This window comes from Arachis ipaensis, chromosome B3, assembly GCF_059453495.1.
Source record: "Arachis ipaensis isolate K30076 ecotype BB chromosome B3, ASM5945349v1, whole genome shotgun sequence".
Taxonomy (NCBI): domain Eukaryota; kingdom Viridiplantae; phylum Streptophyta; class Magnoliopsida; order Fabales; family Fabaceae; genus Arachis; species Arachis ipaensis.
Window position 1 is genome coordinate 24,521,901 of NC_142438.1, and position 13,488 is coordinate 24,535,388.

Consider the following 13,488-nt stretch of genomic DNA (forward strand, 5'->3'; position numbering starts at 1 on the left):
AACTCATCTTATGCTATTACGGAAAATTCATCATATATACTGTTCTATGTCATCATAATAATGATCTCAATGTATCGAAATTATTTCTTTTAAGAAAGCATTCTCATTTTGAAGGCCTATCGATGCAGTATATATATATAGGATCTCTGCTTCTAATTTGTTGCAAAAGATTTTTCATATTTTCCCCGTGGCGTTGTTGGAATTCCTAATACACGAATAACTTATATATTTTAATATTTGGTAGAATTTTGGTCCTGTGGATAGTATTTTTATACATAACTGACTACTACCTTTCACATGGAGAATCTTCTTGATGTTATTATTCCTTGGCTGACTCGAAAATATAACCAGTTATTGAGTTAACACTGGCAAAGGATGATACCGGATTTGCAATATGTAAACTATTAAAAAGGAGAAACGAGATGACAAACAAAACATTCAAAGGATGAAAAATGCAGTTCTCACAAATAATTATTCATTCATTCATTTATTTACAAACCCATAAAACGTACATGCTATTTATTCTCAGAACCGAATTATAAAAATTGGTCCTTACTTATTTATCTACATCACCATAACCGTAAAAACAGATGAAACTTTCAACTAGCACACAATCAAAATAACTGCTTCACACAATGTTCTGCCTTTCCTCTGCTTCACCCTCTCCAACAACATACACTTGGGTTGTCTCTGCTATTTCTGATATGGTTTCACCTATGGCATTCAGAACCCCACCACCACCACCACCACCACCCTGACTCTGCGCCTTCATTGCAGGTTTAATCATGGTTTCTCCAATCTCAGCCACAGTCTCACCTACTGCTCCCAGCACCTGGCTTCCTCCTTCATTCACATTATCCAATGGCTTCACCCTTTCACCACTATCACCCAATGTTCCACCAACGTTTTGATATGGTTGCTGTTCCCTTTGGTGGTTAACATTGCCCACAGTTCCTTTTGTTCCCTTTTGAAAATCTTGAGTAACTTCACCTTGAGTGGTAGCAACCCCACCAAGTTGTTCACCTTGATCTCCCTGAAACGTTCTCTCTTCAGATCCTCTTCTCACTCCACCTTCCTGTTCTTGTCCTTCTCCTCTTTCAACAACTTCCGTTGATTTCTTCTCATCAGTTTCCTGAATGCAATTGTGAAGTTTTCACTAATTGATAATAAGAGACTCTTGAACAAAATGCCAAACTGAGATCAACCATAAATCACAGTTTTACTAGTGAGGTATATATACCTAACCAGAAAATATAGAGAGTTAGTTAAAATTAGCCAATTTTAGGATTCAAGCTTATAATTTAAGAGTTAAAGTTAGCATTTAAGTTTATAAATTAGGAGTTAAAATAAATAGAAGAATTTAAAAAAAAAAAAAACTGGTGTTAGAAGAAAAAAAAGGGGTTAATTTCTAGCATTCCTCTATTTAGAATACTAAAAAAGAAATTGGTTGGAGGAAGATAGAAACCAGTCTCTGAGCTGCTCTCTTGGCCTCCAGTTCCGTCTCTTTCTCATCCATCTTCCTTGCTGTATACTCCTTGGCACTATCACCAGCAGCAGCAGCCAACCCTTTAACGGTCCCCACCGACTTCGCGGCGAGCTCAGAAGCCTTCTGCCCAGCATACCCCGCCGCACCCTGGACAGCACCGGACACGACTTTGGTCCCCTCCACAGTCTTATCAGTCGAGTAATGCGCAGCACTCCACCCCGCCGCCGTAGCCTTGTCCTTCAAATCCGCCGCAACTTCAGCGGCACTCTTTCCGCCTTCCACCGTCGCCTCTTTCGCTTTATCCGCTGTTTGTACGATGTATTCCTTCGCGGCGACATAGCCTTCTTTTCCCTTCTCTATAGCGGTTTTATCTTGAGGGATTTGACTAGTGCCGGTTCCGGTGCCTCTGGCTGCTTGTTTTTCTTTCTGGTACCTCTCTTGAGCTGCGGAAATTGCATCCATTGAATTCTGTTGAGCTTGACCTCTGTACTTCGAAATCTCTTCCAAACTTGGCTGTTCATCATTCTTTTCTTTCTGAGTTTCGCCGCTACTCTCTTGTTGAGACCTAGAAATGCCTCCAAGATTTGATTGTTCTTTGTGGTTCTTTTCTTCTCCTTTTTTGTTTATGTCCTTTGCTGCTTCTTGTTGAGCCCGAGCTTCGGAATTCTGCTGTTCCTTTTGTTTATGTTGATCTGCTTTTTGGTTTATGTCCCTTAATGCTTGTTCTGCTCTTTTTTGTTTATTCTCCTGAGTTGGATTCTTTTTATTATTCTGTTGTTGTTGAGCTTGGAAAGAAGAAGCATCTCTAGCTTTGTCAGCACCCTCTTGCAACTTCTCAGTTGTAACATGGTGCCTTTGTGTTTGTGTTTTCATCTTATTAGAGTCCCCTTCTTGTTCCTGTGCCGTGTTTTCTTTGCGAGATATCTGCTGAGACGCCATTGTTTTGTTGTTCCTCCTTTAAAGAACCAAGAAACTGCTTTCTTTGTGGTGTAAGTTGCTTTGTGTTTCAAGAACTTTGGGGAAATTCTGGGCATATAGATTGATAGATAGATAGATAGATGTATGGGAATGAAGTGTAAGTGTATGTAACGGGGTGGGTTTAAAAGAAGAGAAAGGGGAAGGGGAAATGGCGGTTCGAAATTGTCAAAGAGGTGGAGATGGATGGATCAAGTTTGCATGCGGAAGGACACGTGGACGGTTACAACAACAAGTGAGGGCTGTGCACTTTGCACAATTCCCCGTTGAATGGTAGAGATGGTCATAGTGGTGGAGTATGGATCCAGCAGCACTCTTGGGGTGCTTTACATATGTGACACGTGGAAACTTGGAGCATCCTCGAGTTGTTAGCATAGTTAGATACACGACACGTGGCTTGAGTATTTTTCTTTTCTTTTAAAAGACTAAAACAAAAATAATGGATAATTTATTTTATAATTATGTTAAATATACATTATATGCACGGACACTGATGCGAATACAAGATATACGATACTGATGTGAATATAGGATACACATAAATTTTACAATTTTACAAGACACGTGGATATGATATATATATATATATATATATATATATATATATATAATATTTTTTTATATAAATTATAATAATATTTTAATATTTTATTAATATTAAAATATAAAATAAATTTTTAATGACTTTCAATGCTTTTTAATTATATAAAATATTTAAAATATTTTTTATTTTAATAAATAATAATATATATTATTTTTAAATTAATTTTAAAAATACACGGTTGAATACAGCAGACATGCATATTGAGACGAGAGTCAAAGAGTGTCTTTTCCAAAATATATACTACACATGAACTCAAAAATTCAACAAAATAGAATTGACATCAAAATTATATTTTTTAATTTTAATTTTAGTAAAAAAAATATTACATTCATGTAGAGTACAACTCTCTGTAAAATCCAAATTAATGGAATAACAAATCAAACAATTTGTGAGGTACTAAAATTAGACATTCGATATTTATACCATACACACGTGATGCGACAGGAGCCGAAGAAGCAGCACCAGTAACAACAGCGTAGTCTCTCTTTTCGGCAAAAATTCTCCTCTCACTCAACTTATCACTTTCACATATACCTCTCCTCACAAATAAACTCTTCTCTTCTTTTATAAAAAAAAAAAAATCTTTTTTCACAAATTAAAAGACCAACTAAAAGAAGAACAACATTCAAAAGATTCTAGGGTTTGGAATAGAGAAGAATACTATCGTCTGGAAAATGAGTCGTTTTCCATTTTTGTTGATAATTTACCAGAAGATATCTCGAAGAGGAAATTATTCCACCTTTTTACCTGGACAGGAAGAATCATTGACATATATTTGTCTTGTAAGCAGAAAAAAGGTTTGATATATCTTTGTCTTTATACGGTACACGACAAAAGGGGGAGCAGTGAAGGCAATAACGGACATGGACCGAATGAGGCTACGTGGGAAGACAATCTCAGTAAAAGAAGCTACGTATAGAAGGCTTATGAAGGAGACAGTAAGAAGAATGCATATCGAGGGTAGAGAACATATTGCTAATGGGAATATGCGGACTCAACGTGGTGACAAGATGAATATGCTTACAAGTGAGGGAGGGACGATGAAGACTACATCGGAGAAGCAGCCAAACGGCAATGGATGGACGAAGAAGGTTGAAGTAACAGTTGCAGAAGAGAATATGGGTTGGCTAGCAAGGAGTTTAGTCGGGGGGACGACCAAGGCCATAGATTTCAATGCTTTAAAGAATGTAATTAGCAAGAATCTGCCTCAGGTTATTCAAGTCCGTGAATTAGGAGTTTATAAGGCACTTTTAACTTTCGACACTGTGAAGCATGCGGAGGAATCTTACACGTTTAAAATGAATAGTTTCCTGCAATTTTTTCATAGTGTTTGGAGATGGAAAGAATCAGAACGAACTGAGACTAGAAGAGTATGGCTAGAATGTTTTGGAGTGCCATTGCATGTGTGGTTTGCAGAAACATTTAAAAGAATAGGTGGACAATGGGGGGAAGTAGTACAGTGTGACGAAATCAAAATTATCATTCAGCTCTAGAAAAGTCCTAATCAATACTTGTATGTTTGATGTTATTAGTGAGTGGATCCACATAACGGTCGGTATTAGTGGATTTGATGTCCTTGTGAAGGAGGTGGGACGTGAGATATATGGAGCAGAGAGCATGACGGCAGGTGAAAATCAGCGAATGGTGAAGGCCAACTATGATGTAAGTGATAGAGAAAGAAAGGCGTTGGCACCAATGTTTGACCCGGCGGCTGAATTGGTGGAGGCAGGACTAAGGAATCACGATGAAGATAAGGATAGAACAGTAATTCATGACTTATTTTTGAATGATTGGAATCAGGAGCATTTACTATCGTACAAGAAAAAAAGGGAAACGGACTTAAATGCATTAAAAGGAATTGATAGAGGAAAAAATCATGGCGATCTTGAATTTAATATAGAAGGGAACTCCGAAAGGACGGTGTCACAAGGAAATTTTATTTCAAGTGGAGGGTTACATGCAAATCTTATAAGGGCTGAAATGAGGAATATGGTGGGCCATTATTTTCACAAGGAACGTGAAAACAAAAGAGAAAGGAGCGGCATAGGAAAGTTGGGCCTTCATGGAACTGGGCTGCCGAATGATGATATTCAATATAGAATTGTTGAAGGCGAAATGGGTCCTAGTGGGTGGGCTCATGAAGAAGCGGATCAGGTACATTCTCCGCCGGTTGAAGTGCACGCTGCTGATGAAGGAAGGAATGGCGACATGCTCTCTTCGAGGAGCAGCTCCTGCACGCCGCTGGAACCGGTGCAGTCGACGTTGAAACACACACGGGTGGCGACGGGTGAAGACACGCGTCAGAACAGCATCGCGCAGGGGAAAGGGAACGCGGGTCAGACGGTGATGGTGACAAGTGTGGTGAAACATGCCCGGTCAAAGATGGTGGCTCCATGAGTAGCGCCTGTATACGGGATGCGGGACAGCGGCGGTGACGGGAAACAAGGAGCGGGTCTGATTGACGCATGGGATGCAGTGTGGTAGAAATGTTAAGTGATGAAGAGTACCATGGCGAAATCAATGAGCAAGGTAATCGGAGCAACAACAAGAACTTGAATCCAGCAGAGGAAGAAGGCGAAGAAGGTGAGATTATTCCAGAGATAGTAACAGCTTGCAAGGAACATTGTGCAAACGGTAAAGAATGCAACCACAAGGAAAGTGGCTCCGGAACAAACCAAGGGAATCAGAATGTGTTTGATGAAAGGCTGGAGTGGGAGGAATAAATGAAGGAAAATAGAAAAACTTGGGAATTAGCCGTGGAATCAGGTGCAGTTTTACATAATAAAGAAGACGATATCATGGCAATGTTTCAAGCACAGAATGAAGAAATTACAAATAGGAGGAGGCTGGCGAAACAAAAAGAGAAAGCGAGAAGAAGCAGACCTAAGAACTGCAACAAAGTGTGTAAAAATATTTTTAAATGATTTACAGTTTTTGGAATATTAGGGGTTAGGAAGTGATGGAAAGCTGAAAATGATAAAAGAATTGAAAAATAATTATAGATTAAACATGTTAGGTTTGATTGAAACTAAGCGTCAAGTATTAACTAAATTTGATGTTATACGTATTTGGGGAAATGACATGTTGGGGTGGGAATATGTGGAATCCGTAGCTACTTCTGGAGGTTTACTGTTAATGTGGGATGATATGTCGTTTAAAATGAATAATTGTTATAAAGGGAAACGGTGGCTGTGTGTGGAGGGAGTGATGACTAATAATAATCTTAGCTGTGCGTTTTGTTTGGTGTACGGCGCACATGGGAGAGCTGAAAAGCTGGTGATGTGGGAGGAGTTGAGTTATATTGTGGGGCTGTGTCAGGTGTCTTTTTGCTTTATGGGGACTTCAATGAAATATTGCATGTGGAGGAAAGGAAAGAAGTGAGTAGGCTACCACTGTCTGCGAAAGAGTTTAAGATTTGGGTACAGGATATGCAGTTGTTGGATCTTCCTCTAAACGACCGTAAATTCACATGGTTCAGGGGTCGACAATGTAGCCGCATTGATAGGGTTTTAGTCAGTGTAGATTGGATTGAAGCGCTTCCGGATACTCGTTTGAAAGGTGGACCTCGAGTGCTATCAGATCATTGTCCGCTGATTGTGGAAGATACAAGAGTGAAGGGAGGCCCAAGACCGTTTAGAAGTTTAGATGCGTGGTTCACACATGAGTGTTTTTTGAGCATGGTGAAAGAGGAATGGAGAAACTTAGGGGATGTTCAATTCACTAGCAAGCTCAAGGCACTGACGTCTCCTCTGAGAAGATGGCATAGAGACAGGTGACATGGATAGTAAAATAAAGAGATTTGAGGAGGAGATAAAAAAGATTGATGATATGGTAAGTGATGGCACATATGACGGTACAATGGAGGCTAGGCGCAAAGCTTTGGTGAGATGTTGCGAGAAATGGTATATTCGGAAGGAAATTCACTGGAAGCAGATGTCTCGGTCTCGACATGCAAGGGATATGGATAAGAATACCAGATACTTCCATCAAGTAGCCTCGGCTAGAAGGAGGAACAACAGAATTGATGCACTCTTACTGCATGGGAGATTGGTACGGAATCAGTCCAGAATAAAGGTTGCGATCAGAGGGTTTTATAAAGATTTGTATCGACAAGAATATGTGCCATTGATTGGGTTTCGGGAAGGACTAGTGATGAAGATAGAGGGAGATGAAGCTACAGCATTAGAAGTAATGCCTTCTGCTGAGGAAATTAGAGAGGCTGTTTGGAATTGTGAGTCGACAAGAGTCCCAGGTAATGACGGGTATAACATGAACTTCATTAAGAATTGTTGGGATGAGTTTGGTCATGAATTCACTGCAGCTGTATTAGCTTTCTTCCATAGTGCCAAATTACCGACGATGCGAATGTAACTTGGGTGGCGCTAGCTCCAAAGTTTGTGGGTGCCAAGGAGATTAAGGACCTCAGGCCTATTAGCATGGTTGGGTGTATGTACAAAGTGATATCGAAGATTTTGGTAAGAAGGATGAGTTCAGTGATGCCAAGACTAATGGGAGAGACACAGAGTGCTTTCGTGAAGGGCCGGAAAATACATGACGGTGCTCTCATTGCATGTGAAACAGTTCAGTGGCTTAAGACGAGTAAGAAGAAGGCGGCGATTATAAAGCTAGATTTTCAAAAGGCATATGACAGGGTCAGGTGGAGCTTTGTTGATATTGTGTTAGAAAATATGGGTTTCGGACATAAATGGAGAGCATGGGTAAAGGAATGTGTAAGTACAGCCTCTATGTCAGTTCTGATTAATGGGGCACCTTCCAAGCCGTTCAAGATGGAGAGAGACCTAAGACAAGGGGATCCTCTATCTCCATTCCTGTTTGTTCTTGTTGTTGACATATTACATAGGATGGTGGCAGAAGCTGTCAGGAATGGACGTATATCTCCTCTACTGGTTGGGAGGGATAAAATAGAACTGTCACATTTACAGTTTGCGGACAACATTATTTTGTTCTGCCCACCAGAGACTGAAACAATCTTGAATTATAAGAGGCTCCTGCGATGCTTTGAACTCATGTCTGGACTAAGTATCAACTTTGACAAATCGAATTTGATTTCCGTTAATTGTGAATCGGAGTGGGTGACAAATATGTGTGGGCTACTAGGATGTACTGAAGCGGTCCTACCTGTAAGGTACTTGGGAATACCCTTAGGAGCAAATCCTCGACTAGTGAAGATATGGAAACCGATTATAGACAAGGTAGAAGAGAAGCTCGGTCTGTGGAAAGCAAAGGTACTTAACAAAGCTGGAAAGTTAGCTCTTATCAAGTCTGTGCTTAATAGCTTGCCAGTCTACTATCTTAACTTATATAAGATGCCAAAAAGGGTAGCAGAGAGGTCGATTGCGTTGCAAAGAAATTTTTTATGGTAATAATGGTATGCCTCTGGTAAAATGGGAATTGGTGCAGGCTCTGAAAAAGCTAGGAGGCTTGGGAGTGGGAGATGCTGTAATTAGGAATACAGCACTTCTGTTTAAGTGGTGGTGGCGGTTTTCAAAGGAGGATTGTTCGTTGTGGAAGAAGATTGTATGTTCGTGTAATGGCTTAAATCCAAATATAATGCTAGCAAAACAGTTACTACCCACAAGAGGAGGTCCGTGGAAAGATATCTGTCAATTGAAGATAAAGGAGCAACATGTGAAAGACAAAATTCTTAGTGGGCTATCTATGGAAATAGGAGACGGGAGGAGAACTTATTTTTGGGAGGATAATTGGTTACAAGGTGGACCCTTGAAAGAGAGCTTTCCGAGACTTTTCTCTGTTTCAAACCAGCAAGGATCTGTTATAGGGGATTGTGGGTTTTGGGATGGGTTAGAGTGGATATGAAATTTTTTTTTTAGGAGAGAATTGTTTCAATGGGAGTTGGCTCTCGTCAACAAACTTCATGAAAGGCTAAGACCAGTTAAATTATCACCTAGTAGAAAGGACAGCGTGGTGTGGAAATTTGATAAAAAAAAAAAAGGTATTTTTTCTACTAACTCTTTTGTGCATGTGTTGCAGACAGAAACTGCATAAGAGAAAGTCACAAGCTACAACTTTACTAGCTCAATTTGGAGAGATTTGGTTCTGCCAAAAATTGAGCTCTTCACATGGTTTGTCTTAGTGGGAAGAGTAAATACCAAAGAGAGACTGAGTAGACTAGGTGTCAGTCGTCTAAGTGATAATACCTGTGTTTTGTGTAAAAAAGATGTAGAATTTGTTCATCATTTATTTCTCTGCTGTGAGTTTACTTGACAGGTGTGGTGTGCTTGGTTGACATACTTTGATATAGTTTGGGTTGTTCCGGGCTCGATCAAGGACTTGTTTAAGAGTTGGATAGGAGAGTCTGGTAAAAAAGTTGAGCAGAATAAGCGGTTGGTTAGTTTCTGTACAATAATTTGGAATATTTGGATGGAACGAAATACGAGAATATTTAAGAATGAAGAAAGTAACGTTGAGGACATCAAATTGAGGTCGGTGGTGAGCTTCAAAGAGTGGTCTGGTGCTGATCCATGAAGTTGTTGATGGCAATGTCGGAGATGACAATGTATTAGTCGCTGTGGATTACCTTTGTTTTACCTTTTTCTTGTAATTTGGTTCTTTGTGTCACTCCACTTTAGTGTGTTGAACTTTTCTTTGTTCAAAAAAAAAAAAAAAGAACAATAAGTCTTACTCCATTTTGTTCATCATCTAACAATACCAAAAAACCTAAAATTAAAGAAATTTGGTGTTTTAATCTTTAATATCGTTAATTATCTCACCTAATTATGCGAGTAATTAGTTTTTTATTTTATTTTATTTTTCAGTTAAAAAAATATTAGTTAGTTAGACCTTGTTTGGTCATAATAATTTATTGTATGTAAATCATATATATTTAGTGAGATAGTTAATTTTATTAAACAGAAATAACGTATATGTGTTGGTGTGTTAATTTGATTAAACATACATAGTTATTTATAGTTATGGTATTAGACAAAGTCGTTTGTTTAGTTGTATTGAATGAATGTTATTCAGTATAATAATGCAAATTTGATTTATATTATATATTACTTAAGTTAATGTTTTAATAATTATTGTTAGGAGCTAATTATAATTTAGTTTTTTAAATAATGTTATTTATAGTGAAAATAAAATTTAGTATTTGAATAATTAAAGAATTAAATTAGTGTAATAATAGTAATTTAGTTTATGTTCTGGTCTAACCCATTAAGGGCAGGAGGTCCACCTGACCTACTTTCAACCCGACGACTTTTTGACCTGTCTGAGGCAATGTATCTTGCATGATGCCATCCCAGTGAGAGTCTAGACAGTTGGCGGTCTAGACAGCTGGTGGATATTTTCAGACACGAGGGTCCAAATGAAAGGATCCACCCGACGAGTACAGATAAAGGGAGGGAGACTTGCCCCTCCCCCAGGTACGTCATCTTTTTACCCTAATTAGTCGCCTCATCGTACGGACGCTTACTTTAGCATCAAAGTGTCCTTGCAGATGGCCCCACCCGCCGACTCACCGACGATCGTGGCCATACTCGTCGCCAAGCTCACTCCCCGGTCCTGATACTCAACATCCCATCATTGCTCACACCTAGCTGTACAACCGACCACCCATTCCGATGAGCAACCGAACATTAGCGCTGTTTGTAGGGACCTGACGCGAGCATGGAGCTTATCCTTCGTACGAAGGAAATACGAGAGGAGGGAGGAGCTACCGGGCGTCCAGGGGGCCGCCGTAGGAGTAGAGTGAGCTCGAGAACCTCCTGGGAATGTCGAAGGACCCCCTCTCTCCAAGGCGACTCCCATGACCGATCTTTGAAAAAGCGCCCGTTTGGTGGTACCGGTGATGACAACTCTCGAATCATATAGGAGCTCAGGCACAGGGTCCAGAACTTGAAGAGGGAACTGGTGGCAAGAGATCACTACCATCCCGAGTATAGCCGAAACTCTCGCTCACGTTCAGGCGCTCATCTGAGCCTTTTATGCACCCGATCCCCGTCAAGGAGATCGGAAGAGTGCCAACAAAACACCAAGTGGGACGATGGGCGTGATCAAACGGATGCTCACTCCCTCACCTACACCCATGGCAGATCGGAAGCTCGTGGAGAACGAAGGGAAGATCGAGAGAAGAAACGTCGAGATCCCATTATAATGGGAGCCACTCCTTTCCATCCATCAATCCTTAAGGTCTGGCTACCGAAGAACTTCAACAAGCCAACGGACATGAGGTATAATGGAACCAAGGACCCACAAGAGCAATTAACGGCCTTTGAGGTCAGAATAAACTTGGAAGGCGTGGGTGACGCCGTTAGCTGCTGTGCGTTCCCCGTGACCTTGACGGGACTGGCAATTCATTGGTTCAATTTTCTTCGGCAAGGGTCCATCACGGCCTTTGCAGAAATAACGCAGAAATTCCTAGCACAGTTCACCACCCGAATCGCCAAAGTGAAACACCCGATTAACCTGCTAGGAGTGACCCAACGGGTCGGCGAACTGGTGAAGAAATATCTTGACCGATTTAATGATGAGTGTCTAGAAATTGACGGCCTTACAGACTCGGTGGCCAGTCTGTGCCTCACTAACGGTTTGGTAAATGAGGACTTTAGAAAGCACCTGACCACCAGACCAGTCTAGACGATGCAGGAGATACAAAACGTGGCAAGGGAATACATCAACGACGAGAAGGTGAGCCATGTGGTAGCCGCCAACAAGGGGCAGCTAGCCAACCCGCCAGCTCGCCAGATGAGCATCGCCGAAAATCCAAGAGAGGTGTTAAAAGAAGGGACATCTGAAAAACCATTTAAACCATTTTTTTGGGTAGGCAAGTTCGCCAATTACACTCCATTGACCGCTCCCATAGTTGAAGTCTACCATCAAATTGCAGAGAAGGGCATCCTGGCCAAACCAAGGCAGTTGAAAGATAGCACTGGGGGAACAAAAATATTTACTGTGGTTATCACAAAGGTTTTGAGCACAAAACACAGGTTTGTTTTGACTTGAAAGATGCGCTAGAACAGGCCATCCGAGAAGAAAAGCTAAGTGAGTTCTCACAATTCATCCGTGAACTAAGGAGGATGGAGATAGAGCGTTCTGAGGAAGATAGAAGTCGAACTATGAAGTTAAGGCAAGGTCCCCCTGAGAACCCAGACACAACCCCAATTATGGTGGTAAATGTGGTGGTCGGAAGAAATGCCCCACCTAAGTCAACATCTGCGGCGAAGAAAATGCCAGTGTGCTAGCCGTGTCTTCGGGAAACCGCAAGGTTCCTCCCAAACAGCTCTCTGAGATATCGTTTGGCCCTAGGAACCGCTGGTATGACGACCTTCTTGAAGACCAGCCAATGGTGATCACGATAAGGATTGGGACTGGTCTGGTCAAACGAATCTTGTTAAACACAGGGGATGATTCGAACATCATATTTCGAAACGTGTTCGATGCCCTAAGACTCAAAGAGAGCAACCTCAAGGACCACCGTCATGGGGTCGTATGGTTGGGTGAAAATTACATCAAACTCGATGGCTCTGTCATCCTACCGATCTGCGTAGGCTACGGGGCAAGCAGGAAGTCCACAATGACTGAATTCATGGTCTTAAGGGACTCTACGGTGTATAACATCATCCTTGGAAGGAGGACCATCAATGAACTATCGGCTAATATTTGCCCAAAGCTCCTGACAATGAAGTTTATGGCGGACGAAGGATCAGTGGGATTGATTCGGGGAGACATGGAACCGGCGGTTACTTGTGACAACACTGGCTTAACATTGAGGAAGAAATCAAAGGAGGCAGCTGGGGTGTTCTTGGCGGACCTCGACGGCAGGGTCGACGAGCACCCGAGGCCAGAACCACAAGGTGACCTGGAGAAATTCCAGGTAGGGGACACGGAGGATAAGTTCACGTTCATAAACTGTAACCTCCCTCATGAGTTAAAGGAACCTTCGATTGATGTTATTAGAGCTAATGGAGATCTCTTCACTTGGACTCTTGCCGACATGCCAGGGATAGACCCGGCTTCATGTCACATCACTTGGCCGAGAAGCCAGAGGCCCAGCTGGTTGCACATTAAACAAAAAAGATGTCATCAGAGAGAGCTGACGAGGTAGCCAGGCAGACAGCTAGCTTGTTGGAAGCTGGCTTCGTTAGAGAACTCGACTACTCCACATGGCTCTCAAATGTGGTGCTTGTGAAAAAGACGAATGGAAAGTGGAAGATGTGTGTTGATTACTCAGATCTCAATAAGTCGTGTCCCAATGACTCGTTTCCCCTTCCCAACATTGATTCCTTGGTGGACACGGTAGCGGGCTATAGATTTTTAAGCTTCATGGATGCATATTTGGGATACAGCTAGATCTCGATGCATCGGCCTGATGAGGACAAGACAGCGTTTATAACGCCAGGAAGGACTTACTGTTATAAATTCATGCCATTTGGCCTAAAAA

At 41.3% G+C, this 13,488-nt stretch overlaps 3 protein-coding genes across 3 annotated transcripts; 2 read left to right on the top strand and 1 right to left on the bottom strand.

Annotated features, from left to right (window-relative positions):
- Nucleotides 1-449: 449 nt before the first annotated feature.
- Nucleotides 450-2,595, bottom strand: LOC107630011 (uncharacterized). Its single transcript, XM_088509287.1, has 2 exons — nucleotides 1,466-2,595; nucleotides 450-1,132 (listed from the first exon to the last, which is right to left on the bottom strand). Exons 1-2 carry the CDS (start codon nucleotides 2,423-2,425, stop codon nucleotides 629-631), a joined length of 1,464 nt encoding a protein of 487 aa, XP_088365413.1. The 5' UTR covers nucleotides 2,426-2,595; the 3' UTR covers nucleotides 450-628.
- Nucleotides 2,596-5,863: 3,268 nt separating this feature from the next.
- LOC148570078 (uncharacterized) lies at nucleotides 5,864-6,841 on the top strand. The gene is made up of 3 exons (XM_088506826.1): nucleotides 5,864-5,965; nucleotides 6,012-6,383; nucleotides 6,491-6,841. Exons 1-3 carry the CDS (start codon nucleotides 5,864-5,866, stop codon nucleotides 6,839-6,841), a joined length of 825 nt encoding a protein of 274 aa, XP_088362952.1.
- A 1-nt stretch (nucleotide 6,842) lies between these two features.
- On the top strand, nucleotides 6,843-7,436 carry LOC148570079 (uncharacterized). The gene has a single exon (XM_088506827.1). The coding sequence runs from the start codon at nucleotides 6,843-6,845 to the stop codon at nucleotides 7,434-7,436; it is 594 nt and encodes a 197-aa protein (XP_088362953.1).
- The last annotated feature ends 6,052 nt before the right edge of the window (nucleotides 7,437-13,488 follow it).